The sequence below is a fragment of the Bolinopsis microptera genome, chromosome 11 (assembly GCF_026151205.1).
Source record: "Bolinopsis microptera isolate Bmic1 chromosome 11, MBARI_Bmic_1.0, whole genome shotgun sequence".
Lineage (NCBI taxonomy): Eukaryota > Metazoa > Ctenophora > Tentaculata > Lobata > Bolinopsidae > Bolinopsis > Bolinopsis microptera.
Genome location: NC_087082.1, coordinates 2,594,959 through 2,609,280, shown reverse-complemented (window position 1 = coordinate 2,609,280; position 14,322 = coordinate 2,594,959). Strand labels below are relative to the sequence as shown.

The following is a 14,322-nucleotide window of genomic DNA, read 5'->3' as shown; positions in this document are numbered from 1 at the left end:
TCAATATTTTTGTGGATCTACAATGTAGAAGCATTAAATCACGTTTAAAATAAACATGTGTTAGGATTGGAAATCCCTTGGTCTCCAATATATTTTCATAACTAAAACGTTTCTGGAGAAAATAGCGGCAGTATTTTTTTGGACAATCTAATTTCATTATTAAGGGTCCGAACAAGTAAACTTTTAAAAAGGTTAAATTTAGAATAAATAGTTTAACAGGACAAGCAAAGTACTATCCGATTCGTTTGAAACATAACAAACGGCGTTAAATATTAAAATGCCAATTGCAAAGGGACACGGTCCAAAAAAGGGTAACCCCATACATAAACTAAATAGTAATCGGGTTAATTGACACATTTTAAGTGACCTGCACAATCGATTATCTAATCAATTTATTTAATCCAATTAGAGATGGTCCGTCAAAATAAACTCGAAATCACTTCGATCAGTTTGTTGGGTGTTTATTTGTCAGGTGCTTCATCCTCGATGAAGTCCAGAGCTTCCTCCATGGTAACTTGCTGGATGTGGGACACCTTGCTGCGATAGATCACTCCGTAGTGCTTGTTTGCTGCCTGGGAAAGGGAAAGTGTAAGCAGTCATGATATAGGACATGGTTAGCAAAGTCATCAACGGTAAAACTATGCGCGAACGTTATTCCTTAAAATTCTTGATTATGTCTATGAACGATTTCCGTCTGGGTAAAACGACTGGGAATTGTCGGAAATAAGTTACCTGGACAAGTTCAGGACGGAATGTTGTTGTAATGAACTGGCACGTGTCCGACTGTTTGCTTATCAACTCTGAAATTAAAGTTGGTTTATAGCAAAATATTTGTAAGAAATGTCATCGGAAATGACTGGTTCAATCAATAGAACTCTTTAGTTCATAAGTCAATGGAGGTGACGAGACGTTTAAGTTTTACCTGCGACAGCTTTACGATGTTGAGGATCCAGCGCCTGATCGATCTCATCAAACAAGTAAAAGGGAGCAGGATCACACTTCTGGATAGCGAATATCAGAGTCAGAGCAACCAGAGACTTCTGTCCTCCAGATAACTGCTGCATTTCCTTTGTCTCCGAAACCTTTCCACTGAAGGAGACCTTGATGCCAACTCCTGTGAATTGCTCAACGAGAGGGACTGAGCTGCCCTCCTCGTCGAACTCTGAACGTTTCATGATAGTCAAGCGAATATATTAATTTCCGCAAAATTCAGGGACACGTAGTACTTCTTTACTGAGGTCTTTATTTGCATAAGAGTCCTCCTATAAAGGGAGGCTCTCCAGAATGTGTGAAGTGTGGTCGTGTCTGATATCGCAGGAATAGCAATCGCACACACACAGGCTGACGTTCAGCTTCACCGCCACCTGCTTATCAGAAGTTATTAAATATTACCGGTGTCCCGCCTATTTAAGGCTCAAACTAGCTCTTTCCTAGTTTCCACCGGAAGCGCCATATAGAGAATTTCCTTTGATAGCTGTCACGTGACAGTCACGAGATAGCTATTGAGCGCGTTTACTGGTTGGATATATAGCGCGTGATATTGAGCTATTATTACGCACCATATAAGGCGTAATTAAGAGCTGCATCTAATCTAGCACGTGATATTTGCAAAGCTAATTACACATCCATATAAGGCGTAATTAAGAGCTCTCGGAGTTGCAGAGGAGTTGCAGGGAGTTGTAATAGCGTGAAATTGGCTGGTTGATTAGGTGTAACAGTACATACAAGTAAATTTTTCGTGAACTATGTTGGTATAAAGCTAACTCTGGTTTAAGAACAGTGTGTGAGGACGCGTACAGATGGAAAGTGCACTGATTTGTTGTTCAAATGGTTAGAACAAAGATTTGTCCGAACCGGCTGAAATCGTTGTTACGTTGAAAACTGTCTCCTCGATTACCTTGTTACCTAGCTAGTAACTTGGTATGAAGGGAGAGTGGAAACCAGACGAAAGTAAGACGAAGTCTCGGGGATCGGGGATGCAGCCTACAATGGGCATGAATATATAGAGGGCCCTAGGTTGCTCCCCAGATCGGCAGTCCAATAACACATTTTCTGAAAATTTCTAATTTTCAAACTTTTCATCAGTCCTACGCCACTGCTATGTAATAAGCGCCATGTAATGAGCTGGCACAGAATTTGTTGTCTCTGATTTTGATAAATTTGGTACCAAAAGTTGCCTCTAAGTATGAATAATGAAAATTCACCGTTTATCAGTGCTTCGTGACTAGAAAAAACCACAACTTTCTCACTGAATTTTGATTGAAAAATGCCATTAATAGTTTATAACTTAATTTAAGTAAAACAAAATTTAAATTTTATTGCCATATTACAATGAATAATAATATAGTTTGACGACTGGACAGAAGACATAGAAGATGACCCAGCAGAAGAAGAGAACCCTACCACTTCAGCCTCCAAGTCAAAGGGAAAAGACAAACTTGACGATTTTAACCTGGATGTTTCCTATTCTGATGATGTGAGTGTTATTGTGTTAGATATTTCAAGCTCATAATAGGCGTTTTCTTGAGAGTGTCACTGACCGCGAAATTTTTTTCTGAAACCTGACTCTGTAGTTGTACTCGTAGGTTATAATTATATACACTCATTAAGTTGTAAGTTATTAATGGATTACAGATGTTGGTACATCTTGGTTTGAGGTTATATATTAGATTCGAAATCCTTGGCAATAAAGTTGAAATATCGTTGTTAAATGTTAGCACAGTAAAAATATGTTCAAAACAGCTTGAATATGATTTTAAAAATCTCAGACGTATGCCGTGATGGAATACTCGGGCGATACCATTCAGCTGTACGAGTCCATGGCCTCAGCTGGCACTCTCAAGACATACAATGACATTACAACAGTTGTAAGTATTACAGCTGATAGTGCAAAATTGTTATTGTGACTCTTAGTCTTACTTAAAAGCTTAAAGTTAAACTACACTGACTGTACTAACGAACATCGAGCGTGAGACTCGCAAAAATAAGTACGATTGTCAAAACAAGCTCAGTATATATTGCTAATTTTATGAATTACCTTACATTTATAAATATCTCCGGGATTTCGACGCGGGATCATATTATCACTCAGCCCGGCCCGCTGTTAGATAAACATCTCAAGGTGATATCATCCCGCCCCGGAAATTTGTATAAACCCGGCCCGCTTTTTAGTCGTAACTGATGTTTATCATTCAATTCTCCGACTTACAATAATCAATGATACTGCTGATTAGAACTCGATAATAGTAGAACAGTTAGACGCACGATCACGTGGGCGCGTCACGTGCGTACCACGTGCCACCAATAGCATACGCCGAGTCTATACCACGTGACACGAAAGCGCACCACGTGATATGAAACATCGTAACCGTCCACTTCTTTTACACGCAAATTCCTGGGAACGTTGCCAAAGCAGCTAATTCTTGGAATTTCTCCAACGCGTGGCGTGAGAAGTTGGCGACTAGCCAGCTACCCTTGTCCGTGCCCTAAAAATAGTATTGTTTTGCTTGCTCTCCTTCCAGCTTTTGTTCCTGCTAACGTTCAAGCTATTGCTCCACTATGACAGATCGGTTTGACATTCAGATTGATGAACTGCTTTCCAATCCCTTGTCGAAATCGCCGGAGATAATTATAATCCATAAACACTTCACGCTCAGGGCTAAATAAATGTAATCCCTCAGCTGGCGCTTCGGGATTACATATTAACACAAAACTCGTGCGCTGCGCGCACTCGTATGTGTTTATCAGATCATCCCGCTAGCGCGGGATGATCTGTTATATAAACCCTTTGCGTGGCGGGTTTATGTTATTATAAATTCTACAGTCAGCAACTGACAAGGAAGGAGTAACTAGGTACAAGCCACTGGGAGCTGAGACCGAAGAGGACGCTGTTTACACCAGAAGCACCAGACAGAGTGTTAAACGGGATGGCGAGGGCGAAGTGTGATCGGATAAGTGATCCGGAAACAGTTGGACATTACAAAAACTAAAAGGAATATGGTATATTGGACCATTTCACAAGTATAGTTCATTCTGATCGCAAGATAGAGATCTTTAAACTGAAACACTTGCATTGCCAGTTTACTTAGCACAATAATTACCTGTTACCGTGTCCGAGAAACTATCTATTTGAACTTGAATTGAATGTTTATTAAGAATTAGAACTGACAGCTTTTCGTAATTTCATGCTAGTTGTAGTCTACCTGGTTCAGGAAATTGACCCATGGTCGACAGTCGTCTTATTAAAGTATGTCTCAACATGGAAGTCATAGCACAACATTTACATTGTGCTTCCACGATTACATTTACAATATCAAATTTACGCTGTGTGATTTACAGGATGTGATAACAGGATAGTAATTAAACAGTTTGGCCGCTATGCTTATTAATGTTTACGATTTTCTGCTAGTTCAAACAATAACTGATAGTGATGATATCTAAGGATGATTTTGAGTGACACTAAACACTGTAATCTATGGTAATAAACTACATTGTTCACTATTCAGGCCCCTCATGCAATGAGTAGTCAATTTTAGTATTTTAATACATGGTTGGGATCAGACGGAAAAGTACTAGATCAGTAGAATATTATTTTAACGATTATTCATTTTCTGATTGATATAATATGACAGTTTGGTAATTAATGGATGTTTGAAAACAATGATTAGATCCATCATTTTTAGTCCATTTTAAGTCTGAAGTTTTCCTTGGCCAACTGCATGATGTGTGATCTTACCACAGTCCACACGCAACGTATGATCATAACTGTAACTACTGATAAACGCATAAGAATCCCTCGGTCTCACAGCACTATTAATTAGACTTGGTTTAGGCAAACAAACACGTATTTTGGTGGTAATGAAGTACTGTAACAATACATAATATGATTGATAACATAATGCGAGATTGCAGTTTATAGATTACAACTTCAACAAAACTCGACAGGGCATGAACTCTGTTTAAAACTTTAGCTAAATAACACGATGGGATTACAAGTCTGGTGTATTATTTGGATGGCTCATACCATGAACCCATTCAATATTATATTGTGTCATCGGCCATTTCACATGAATATCAAAATGGAGACCGTTCAGTTTTAAATCTTAATTACTTAGAGAATTCCACAATTCAATATTTTTGTAGATCTACAATGTAGAAGCATTAAATCACGTTTAAAATAAACATGTGTTAGGATTGGAAATCCCTTGGTCTCCAAGATATTTTCATAACTAAAACGTTTCTGGAGAAAATAGCGGCAGTGTTTTTTGGACAATCTAATTTCATTATTAAGGGTCCGAACAAGTAAACATTTTAAAAAGGTTAAATTTAGAATAAATAGTTTAACAGGACAAGCAAAGTACTATCCGATTCGTTTGAAACATAACAAACGGCGTTAAATATTAAAATGCCAATTGCAAAGGGACACGGTCCAAAAAAGGGTAACCCCATACATAAACTAAATAGTAATCGGGTTAATTGACACATTTTAAGTGACCTGCACAATCGATTATCTAATCAATTTCTTTAATCCAATTAGAGATGGTCCGTCAAAATAAACTCGAAATCACTTCGATCAGTTTGTTGGGTGTTTATTTGTCAGGTGCTTCATCCTCGATGAAGTCCAGAGCTTCCTCCATGGTAACTTGCTGGATGTGGGACACCTTGCTGCGATAGATCACTCCGTAGTGCTTGTTTGCTGCCTGGGAAAGGGAAAGTGTAAGCAGTCATGATATAGGACATGGTTAGCAAAGTCATCAACGGTAAAACTATGCGCGAACGTTATTCCTTAAAATTCTTGATTATGTCTATGAACGATTTCCGTCTGGGTAAAACGACTGGGAATTGTCGGAAATAAGTTACCTGGACAAGTTCAGGACGGAATGTTGTTGTAATGAACTGGCACGTGTCCGACTGTTTGCTTATCAACTCTGAAATTAAAGTTGGTTTATAGCAAAATATTTGTAAGAAATGTCATCGGAAATGACTGGTTCAATCAATAGAACTCTTTAGTTCATAAGTCAATGGAGGTGACGAGACGTTTAAGTTTTACCTGCGACAGCTTTACGATGTTGAGGATCCAGCGCCTGATCGATCTCATCAAACAAGTAAAAGGGAGCAGGATCACACTTCTGGATAGCGAATATCAGAGTCAGAGCAACCAGAGACTTCTGTCCTCCAGATAACTGCTGCATTTCCTTTGTCTCCGAAACCTTTCCACTGAAGGAGACCTTGATGCCAACTCCTGTGAATTGCTCAACGAGAGGGACTGAACTGCCCTCCTCGTCGAACTCTGAACGTTTCATGACTAGAGTAGCGGTACCGCCAGGGACTAGCTTCTTGAAGATATCTGTGAAAAAGTGGGACACCTGAAAATATGACAGTCGGTTATTTATATACATTACCTTAGGAATGTTTATACAATCTTTCTTTATGCTTGGTTTATCTAAAAATGAATTAAGAATATGATTATTATTATTCGCTCAATAAGAAGACTAAGGAACAACATGTACCTGTTTGAAAGTTAGCTGAATGGCTTCGTGTTTTCTGTGCTCTAGAACGTCCATCAAGTTCTTGATTGCATCCAATCCCTTATCAAGCTCTTTCTTCCTCTCTATAAGCTTTTCTTTCTGTTCCGAGAAACTTACAAACTGATCCAGAGCTTTCTTGTTCACGTGAGCGTACTGAAAAGTTGGTGGTTTACTAATGTACCAAAATGAGTTTACATTCAGGCGTCAGCAACATTGTTCCTACATTTCGACACACCAATTAGAAATAGAAATTTTCATAAAACACACCTTTTTCAGCTCATTGTTACACTTGTTCATGAGCTTCCACAGCTCCTTCAAACTCATGTTCTGATATTTCTCAAAAGCGTCTGCTGGTAATGACCCCAACTCTCGGATCTTTCTCATCACTTCCTCTTTCTGAGTGAAATGTATTTTAATACACTATTCAACGTTTAGAACAGTGGTGGAATGAGTCAACTTCTGCAAATTACGAGTCGTGAATTTTTTCAGGGCGAGTACCTTTCGTAACTTTACAGCTCGTTTGTTTGCCATTTTCTCCATGTTTTTGCTCTCTTCTTCAATGCTTTCCTGAATCTCCCTCTCTTTTCCTGTTTTGTGTTCAATCTGAGTCGCCAATTCTTTGCATTTCTTCGTGTATACGTCCATTTCATTCTCGAGCCAGTCTAATCTGTTGGAACAAAAAATTAGAATTGTTTTTAAATGTGTTTAAAGAATTTTACAAATCAATAAATTATAAACGCGTGTAGCGCCAAATTTTACTCGCAGTAAGGTCCTTTATTCATACAAGTCGCGCGCAAACTAGCAATAGCAATAGGCGGGAATTATTTGTACACCGCTTCGTGTAAACATCAAGCGCCAGTAGATGAATCCATAAATTTGGAACATGGGCACATCGAAGTATTGGCTGTATTTAAGTGCTGGGAAGCCTCAATTCGGTTTTCTAAGATGGATATAGGTAAAAACTAGGCCTAAGAGTCATCAAGACTCAAATAACATTACCCAGGTTCATGGAATGAACGAAAATGAACAAAAATGAATATTGTCCTAAAAATGCTCAGAACGGTTTAAAATTGGTCGGAAAGTGTTTATATTAGTCCTAGGACCACTCAAACCAAGTTTGGGAATCACTGCATGTCTAGAACCGATGTTACCAATGTTCCAAAATGTTCCAATTTTGGGACAATAATCCTTCTGAGAATCCAGATCTTTGGAACATGGGCACATCGAAGTATTGGCTGTATTTAAGTGCTGGGAAGCCTCAATTCGGTTTTTTAAGATGGATATAGGTAAAAACTAGGCCTAAGAGCCATCAAAACTCAAATAACATTACCCAGGTTCATGGAATGAACGAAAATGAACAAAAATGAATATTGTCCTAAAAATGCTCAGAACGGTTTAAAATTGACAAAAAGACGAAGACTGAACCCCGACACAACGACAAAATCCATTTTCATCTCCACCTGGTCCGTTGAAACGGTCTGTATAAAGAAGTCTTACTGTAGAGTAATTGAGTAGTTTATTTTTATATACAGATTTTATAATATACAGTATTTTATAACATACAGTATTTTTACTAGATAATAAACGTAGAATTTAATTTGCTGTTTACTAAATGACTGTTATCTTTGTTTTCAAAATACAAAGCACACTCAAATACAGCTAGTGATGTCAAAAATTTATATCAAAATATTGGAGGATTATTAAAACCAAAATATTTGCCCATATGGATATGGATTCATCTACTCCAGTAGATGAATCCATAAATTTGGAACATGGGCACATCGAAGTATTGGCTGTATTTAAGTGCTGGGAAGCCTCAATTCGGTTTTCTAAGATGGATATAGGTAAAAACTAGGCCTAAGAGTCATCAAGACTCAAATAACATTACCCAGGTTCATGGAATGAACGAAAATGAACAAAAATGAATATTGTCCTAAAAATGCTCAGAACGGTTTAAAATTGGTCGGAAAGTGTTTATATTAGTCCTAGGACCACTCAAACCAAGTTTGGGAATCACTGCATGTCTAGAACCGATGTTACCAATGTTCCAAAATGTTCCAATTTTGGGACAATAATCCTTCTGAGAATCCAGATCTTTGGAACATGGGCACATCGAAGTATTGGCTGTATTTAAGTGCTGGGAAGCCTCAATTCGGTTTTTTAAGATGGATATAGGTAAAAACTAGGCCTAAGAGCCATCAAAACTCAAATAACATTACCCAGGTTCATGGAATGAACGAAAATGAACAAAAATGAATATTGTCCTAAAAATGCTCAGAACGGTTTAAAATTGACAAAAAGACGAAGACTGAACCCCGACACAACGACAAAATCCATTTTCATCTCCACCTGGTCCGTTGAAACGGTCTGTATAAAGAAGTCTTACTGTAGAGTAATTGAGTAGTTTATTTTTATATACAGATTTTATAATATACAGTATTTTATAACATACAATATTTTTACTAGATAATAAACGTAGAATTTAATTTGCTGTTTACTAAATGACTGTTATCTTTGTTTTCAAAATACAAAGCACACTCAAATACAGCTAGTGATGTCAAAAATTTATATCAAAATATTGGAGGATTATTAAAACCAAAATATTTGCCCAATAAAATAATTTCTGTCTAATTGTACATAATTCTGATTGCAACTTTAAGACCCTGTTGGATGAAAATATTGACTCTTTGCCACCATTTTTTAACCATTCTGAGCGCTTTGAGAAAAATTTTCATGTTCGTTGTTCATTCTATAAACTTGGGTAATATTATTCGACTTTTGATGGCTCCTCTAGGCCTAGTTTTTTAATATCCATCTTAGAAAACCGAATTGAGGCTTCCCAGCACTTCGATGTCCCCATGTTCCAAAAATCTGGATGCTCAGGAGGATTATTGTGACAACATTGGTAACATCGGGTCTAGACATGAAGTGATTCCCAAACTTTCCGACCAATTTTAAACCGTTCTGAGCATTTTTAGGACAATATTCATTTTTGTTCATTTTCGTTCATTCCATGAACCTGGGTAATGTTATTTGAGTTTTGATGGCTCTTAGGCCTAGTTTTTACCTGCATCCATCTTATAAAACCGAATTGAGGCTTCCCAGCACTTAAATACAGCCAATACTTCGATGTGCCCATGTTCCAAAAATCTGGATTTTCAGGAGGATTATTGTCCCAAAATTGGAACATTTTGGAACATTGGTAACATCGGTTCTAGACATGCAGTGATTCTCAAACTTGGTTTGAGTGGTCCTAGGACCAATATAAACACTTTCCGACCAATTTTAAACCGTTCTGAGCATTTTTAGGACAATATTCATTTTTGTTCATTTTCGTTCATTCCATGAACCTGGGTGATGTTATTTTAGTTTTGATGGCTCTTAGGCCTAGTTTTCACCTATATCCATCTTAGAAAACCGAATTGAGGCTTCCCAGCACTTAAATACAGCCAATACTTCGATGTGCCCATGTTCCAAAAATCTGGATTCTCAGGAGGATTATTCTATTATTGTCCCAAAATTGGAACATTTTGGAACATTGGTAACATCGGTTCTAGACATGCAGTGATTCCCAAACTTGGTTTGGGTGGTCCTAGGACTAATATAAACACTTTCCGACCAATTTTAAACCGTTCTGAGCATTTTTAGGACAATATTCATTTTTGTTCATTTTCGTTCATTCCATGAACCTGGGTAATGTTATTTGAGTTTTGATGGCTCTTAGGCCTAGTTTTTACCTGCATCCATCTTATAATACCGAATTGAGGCTTCGCAGCACTTAAATACAGCCAATACTTCGATGTGCCCATGTTCCAAAAATCTGGATTCTCAGGAGGATTATTGTCCCAAAATTGGAACATTTTGGAACATTGGTAACATCGGTTCTAGACATGCAGTGATTCTCAAACTTGGTTTGAGTGGTCCTAGGACCAATATTAACACTTTCCGACCAATTTTAAACCGTTCTGAGCATTTTTAGGACAATATTCATTTTTGTTCATTTTCGTTCATTCCATGAACCTGGGTGATGTTATTTTAGTTTTGATGGCTCTTAGGCCTAGTTTTCACCTATATCCATCTTAGAAAACCGAATTGAGGCTTCCCAGCACTTAAATACAGCCAATACTTCGATGTGCCCATGTTCCAAAAATCTGGATTCTCAGGAGGATTATTCTATTATTGTCCCAAAATTGGAACATTTTGGAACATTGGTAACATCGGTTCTAGACATGCAGTGATTCCCAAACTTGGTTTGGGTGGTCCTAGGACTAATATAAACACTTTCCGACCAATTTTAAACCGTTCTGAGCATTTTTAGGACAATATTCATTTTTGTTCATTTTCGTTCATTCCATGAACCTGGGTAATGTTATTTGAGTTTTGATGGCTCTTAGGCCTAGTTTTTACCTGCATCCATCTTATAATACCGAATTGAGGCTTCGCAGCACTTAAATACAGCCAATACTTCGATGTGCCCATGTTCCAAAAATCTGGATTCTCAGGAGGATTATTGTCCCAAAATTGGAACATTTTGGAACATTGGTAACATCGGTTCTAGACATGCAGTGATTCTCAAACTTGGTTTGAGTGGTCCTAGGACCAATATTAACACTTTCCGACCAATTTTAAACCGTTCTGAGCATTTTTAGGACAATATTCATTTTTGTTCATTTTCGTTCATTCCATGAACCTGGGAGATGTTATTTGAGTTTTGATGGCTCTTAGGCCTAGTTTTCACCTATATCCATCTTAGAAAACCGAATTGAGGCTTCCCAGCACTTAAATACAGCCAATACTTCGATGTGCCCATGTTCCAAAAATCTGGATTCTCAGGAGGATTATTGTCCCAAAATTGGAACATTTTGGAACATTGGTAACATCGGTTCTAGACATGCAGTGATTCCCAAACTTGGTTTGGGTGGTCCTAGGACTAATATAAACACTTTCCGACCAATTTTAAACCGTTCTGAGCATTTTTAGGACAATATTCATTTTTGTTCATTTTCGTTCATTCCATGAACCTGGGTGATGTTATTTGAGTTTTGATGGCTCTTAGGCCTAGTTTTTACCTATATCCATCTTAGAAAACCGAATTGAGGCTTCCCAGCACTTAAATACAGCCAATACTTCGATGTGCCCATGTTCCAAAAATCTGGATTCTCAGAAGGATTATTGTCCCAAAATTGGAACATTTTGGAACATTGGTAACATCGGTTCTAGACATGCAGTGATTCCCAAACTTGGTTTGAGTGGTCCTAGGACTAATATAAACACTTTCCGACCAATTTTAAACCGTTCTGAGCATTTTTAGGACAATATTCATTTTTGTTCATTTTCGTTCATTCCATGAACCTGGGTATTTTTATGCTACTTTCGATGGCCCCTAGACCTAGCTTGCAACTATATCCATCATTTACAATTATTTTTGGCACTATTTAGAGCTTATTAGGGCAAATAAATGCATGGGACACTTTTGGGACAATTTTGGGACATGTTCCAAAAATGTTCCAAAAATGTTCCAAAAATCTGGATTCATCAACTCTCAAGCGCTGTATCAGTTTTCATAAGTTCTATTTTGGCATTATTCCAGAACTTTTCAACAATAGGATAAGATTGGCGACTCCTTACCGCTTCTTCGTGGATTCCATTCCCTCGGTCGCTTGAGAGAACTCTGCTCTTTTACTATCATAATCCTGTTTTCGCTCACTCATTCCCAACTCATCAATATTACTCAACAGCTGATCTCTTCTTTTGAATAAGTTATTGTGCAACAGATTTTCGTACATGTTCTTCTCTACCTAAAGTGTTGTCAATTAAATTCACAGACTAGATTGCATATGAATAACCACTGAGTAATCTAGCACGTCGAGGATTTTGTCTCTGTGGTGTTATCTCCGACCATTCTAATTTATACACACAAAATTACACCTTGGTTAATTAACATTGGCGCGGAAACAGAAGAGATGACGGAAAATAGCAGAACGAATTCTTTTACATACTTCTAATTTACTCCTTCGTTCGAGAGAATCTCTAATTTGAGACTGAAGAGAGGCGATTTCCTTATTCAGTTTCTTAACTTCTTCCTGAAATACACAAATTGTACAATTACCGCGAATACTTAGCAGTAATTAAATTAATTACACTGCCAATCATGGCTAGTGGAATGAATAGAGATAATAAATCAGATTTAGAATATGATTTCCTTCCAAATCACCTGTACTGGTGGATAATACAGACAGGAAGTAATTGGAGTTGAGCATATTCAAACAATACTTTTGGAAATTCTCGAATAATTAGCAGTAACTGAATTAATTACACTGCCAATCATGGCTAGTGGAATAAATAGAGATAATAAATCATATTTGGAATATGATTTCCTTCCAAATCGCCTGGTGGATAATACAGACAGAAAGTAATTGGAGTTGAGCAGATTCAAAGAGACTTTACATCACACATTAACACGTGACGTCACACCATTAATCATGACACGTGATCGTACAAACCTGTTCAGTCTCAGTGAGCTGAGAAAGAAGCTCGGTTCCCAGTTCCTGCTGGAGTGAGGCCACGGTGCCTCTCAGTGCAGTTAGATCTCCATCTAGCGCCAATTTTAATCTGGTCTGCACAAGATTCGGGGTCAATTTCAAAATACTGCAAACTGTCCAGCAAAACGTTGAAAAATAAGAATCAGACAGCACAAGATTTTATAAAGTAAAAAGAGGAGGTAAAAGTAAAAACTACTTCTCTTCTAAATTTACCTTGGTGTCAAGATGCTTTTCAAGCTGTTTCTTCTCCACATTGAGGTTCTGAACATCCATTTTCTGTCTCTCATAAGTTTCCCTTAGCTGAATCTGCTTTGTTTCTAACTTCTGCACTGCACTTACCTTTATAGTAGAAATTGTTATTATATTTTATTTATACTATCAGAACAGAAAACTTACTAACACTTCGCGATAATTGCAAAAAGATCATAATTGGGATAATTATAATCAATTATAATTACTTAATATTATTATTAATTGGTGCATTAATAGCCTAAACAAAGTTACACCAACCAGCTTTGAGAGCTCGGAGTCCACTTCTTCCATGTCGCCCTTTATCTTGCCAGCGTTTGTCTCCTCCTCCGCCAACTTGGCCTGCCAGTACCATACCTGGCGCTGTGAGTCCAGACGAGACTTACGCTTGTCGTAGTACCCCCCAGTTAGCGCACCACGGCGAGACACTTGGTCACCGTCAAGGGTGATGCAATCCATGTGCTCGTTACGCGCGTACTGGGACGCAATCTCCAGACTCCGACAGATGAGAGTTTTGCCGAATATTGTTTCCATGGCTGGTTTGAAGATCTGGTTGTACTCCAACTTGCTTACCATCGGGATAACGTCCTGGTGATCAGATGGAATGTGTGAATAGTCTGATTATAATTCAATATCTAATTCGCTAATTACAGTAACTAATTAGTAAATTACCCCAATTAGTTTGATAAATTCTGAACAAAACCTACGTTGGATGTGGGATACTGGACTTCCTTGAAGGTGAGTCTGTTAAGAGGCAGAAAGTTAACTTCACCGTTCATTTTGTTCTTGTTCATTATGCTCAGTATTTGTGATGCTGTCTTGTCAGTGTCTACTATGATGTAGAATAGCCTGTTAAGGTGGGGGCTGTTAGTTTGAGTTATATTTGAGATTATGTTGCTAATGACAGGGAGGTGATACATTATCTCGTATAGTATTGTACTGTGATTTATACACTTCTAGACTCTAGTGTTGGTGGCTTTCTGTGGTTTTTGGTAACTAAGTGG

The 14,322-nt window shown here is 37.8% G+C and overlaps 1 protein-coding gene across 1 annotated transcript in view; it reads right to left on the bottom strand.

Annotated features, from left to right (window-relative positions):
• Positions 1-384: 384 nt before the first annotated feature.
• LOC134823203 (structural maintenance of chromosomes protein 3-like) overlaps positions 385-14,322 on the bottom strand; it is a 32,817-nt gene continuing 18,879 nt past the window's right edge. The window contains 15 exon segments of the mRNA XM_063834594.1: positions 385-572; positions 733-800; positions 923-1,172; positions 5,592-5,699; positions 5,860-5,927; positions 6,050-6,365; positions 6,510-6,680; positions 6,795-6,923; positions 7,026-7,194; positions 12,156-12,325; positions 12,527-12,610; positions 13,031-13,144; positions 13,283-13,408; positions 13,580-13,906; positions 14,026-14,167. Coding sequence (XP_063690664.1) covers positions 462-572; positions 733-800; positions 923-1,172; positions 5,592-5,699; positions 5,860-5,927; positions 6,050-6,365; positions 6,510-6,680; positions 6,795-6,923; positions 7,026-7,194; positions 12,156-12,325; positions 12,527-12,610; positions 13,031-13,144; positions 13,283-13,408; positions 13,580-13,906; positions 14,026-14,167 — 2,353 coding nt within the window. The 3' untranslated portion in view covers positions 385-461.